The following is a 2,610-nucleotide window of genomic DNA, read 5'->3' on the forward strand; positions in this document are numbered from 1 at the left end:
ACCACGTTGGCCAGGCTAGTTTTGAACTCCTGACCTCAGGTGATCCGCCTGTCTTGGCCTCCCAAGGTGCTGGGATTACAGACATGAGCCACCGCACTTGGCCTGAACTTTTTAAATTAGTTGGTGATTATCATTGTATAAAAACTTTCAGGCTGGGTATATCATTGTATAAAAGCTCAGGCCATGCCTGGCCCAAACTCTTAAATTAGGTGGTGATTATCATTGTATAAAAGCTTTCAGGCCACACTTACGCCTGTAATCCCAGCACTTTGGGAGGCCGAGGCGGGTGTATGACCTGAGGTCAGGAGTTTGAGACCAGCCTGGAGCCTGGCCAACATGAACCCCGTCTCTACTACAAATAAAAAATTAGGCAGGCACGGTAGTGCATGCCTGTAATCCTAGCTACTCAGGAGGCTGAGGTGAAGAATTGCTTGAACCCGGGAGGTGGAAGCTACATTGAGCTAAGATCTCGCCACTGCACTCCAGCCTGGGCAACAAGAGCGAAACTCTGTCTCAAAAAACAAAACAAAACAGTTTTCACACATAGCTTCTTCCCTAGGTTACTTAATTTTAAGCAAGACAAGGGAGCCGTATGTGGTAGTTCCTGTGCAGCACAGCAGAAAATGCTAGGTGTGGAGAAGGGAAGCGTTCTAGCCATATCCATGAGTATTTTGTCCACGGGTGTGTCATTTAACCTTTTGATTTCCCTCACCTCTACACAATCTGTTCAAAACCTTTACAAACTTGTGAGGTTCAAGTGGAATAAAGGGATTGTTATTAATAAGCAGTGTTATGTCATGGTTGGGCTTTGCAAATCAGTGTTATAAGAAAATGCAGCAGAGCTGGCCTATGATGACGCATGCATCATATCTAGTTGGGATGTTGATCTGGAGTGGGTTTGAATATTACTGTATTTTCCAAAATTTGAGGAGGAGTGTTTTATGTCATCAGCAATCTTGGGGTACAAGCACTCTTTTGATGGGGAGTCCAGACTTGGAAGCGTACTACAGTTGAAACAAGGAATGTTTTGAATCAAGCACCTTTACAGTTGTATAGCTGCTTTTAACAGGAAATGCTTTGGGGGTATAAATTGGTCTGCTGCTTCAAGTGGCAATATGGCTGAAAAAGTCTGGAGTGGCTATCCGTTGTGGTACCCATTAAACAGACTTTTGCACTTTAAAACATGACAACTAGTAATTGTTTTCTTTCTTAGGAACATCATTCATGGCAGTGACTCAGTAAAAAGTGCTGAAAAAGAAATCAGCCTATGGTTTAAGCCTGAAGAACTGGTTGACTACAAGTCCTGTGCTCATGACTGGGTCTATGAATAAGAGGTGGACATAGCAGCAGTCTCCTTCAGTACGGCGTGGTGTGTCCCTGGACACAGCTCTTCATTCCACTGACTTAGAAGCAACAGGATTGATCATTCTTTTATAGAGCATATTTGCCAATAAAGTTTTTGGAAGCTGGATACTGTCTCCTTGCGCTTATTTGATACTGAGCTGAAAGAAGTGACTTGGTTCCCTGGCTGTAGTAGCATTATCTACATCTAAATCCTGCTTGTCAAAGAATGATCTATCTGATCCTGACGGAGTTTCGCTCTTGTTGCCCAGGCTGGAGTGCAGTGGCATGATCTTGGCTCACCGCAACCTCCGCCTCCTGGGTTCAAGCGATTCTCCTGTCTCAGCCTCCTGATTAGCTGGGATTACAGGCATGCACCACCACACCTTGCTAATTTTGTATTTTTAGTAGAGACGGGATTTCTCCATGTTGGTCAGGCTGGTCTTGAACTCCCAATCTCAGGGGATCTGCCCACTTTGGCCTCCCAAAGTGCTGGGATTACAGGTGTGAGCCACCGCGCATGGCCTATTTATTTATTTATTTATTTGAGACAGAGTCTCGCTTTGTCGCCCAGGCTGGACTGCAGTGGTGTGATCTCAGCTCACTGCAACCTTCATCTCCTGGGCTGAAGCCTAACTGGTCAAGTGGTTCTTGAGCCTCAGCCTCCCGAGTAGCTGGGATTACAAGTGTGAGCTACTGCACCTGGCCACCTGTAAGAAAGATTTGTTGAAACTTGGAGTGAAACATACAGACTAGGCAAATACTCTAGATTTATATATCTGCTGATTACAGATTGGGCAAGTTACTTATTAGGAAGTGGAAGCCTAAAGACATCTGTGAAATGGGCATGCCTACCACTGTAATGCAAGATTAATGAAATTATGTATATACAGCTAACCTAGCGCTTGGCCTATAGTTGGTACATATTTCTGCAACCCTACGCCTTTATTTTTTTTTCCCTGGGATGAGACATCTCTTCCTGCTGGTTTCCTGGGCCAGATGCAGTGAGTGGTTACTAGAGGCATATTCCCTGCTTTTGAGGTTAATTTTGCTGGATTGGAACAGTTGTAAAATGTTAATAGCACCTGTCAATACAAATCATTTGTAGCACTATCACCTGGAATCAATTATAAATGTATATTTCCTATAAAAAAAGGTAAAAGCTAAATGTCACTCCTATATATGACAATCCTATGCTTTTTTTTTTTTTTTAGATGGAGTCTTGCTCTGTTACCCAGGCTGGAGTGCAGTGGCCCGATTTCGGCTCAC

The 2,610-nt window shown here is 43.9% G+C and overlaps 1 protein-coding gene across 8 annotated transcripts in view; it reads left to right on the top strand.

The window, feature by feature from the left end:
- LOC105524636 (nucleoside diphosphate kinase B) overlaps positions 1 to 1,471 on the top strand; it is an 18,906-nt gene extending 17,435 nt beyond the window's left edge. For all 8 annotated transcript variants that reach the window (XM_011959992.1, XM_011959991.1, XM_011959988.1 and 5 more), the window contains one exon: positions 1,214 to 1,471. In XM_011959992.1, coding sequence (XP_011815382.1) covers positions 1,214 to 1,331 — 118 coding nt within the window. In that variant the 3' untranslated portion in view covers positions 1,332 to 1,471. The remainder of the gene's footprint in view (positions 1 to 1,213) is intronic.
- The last annotated feature ends 1,139 nt before the right edge of the window (positions 1,472 to 2,610 follow it).

The sequence above is a fragment of the Colobus angolensis genome, unplaced genomic scaffold (assembly GCF_000951035.1).
Source record: "Colobus angolensis palliatus isolate OR3802 unplaced genomic scaffold, Cang.pa_1.0 Scaffold50, whole genome shotgun sequence".
NCBI lineage: Eukaryota > Metazoa > Chordata > Mammalia > Primates > Cercopithecidae > Colobus > Colobus angolensis.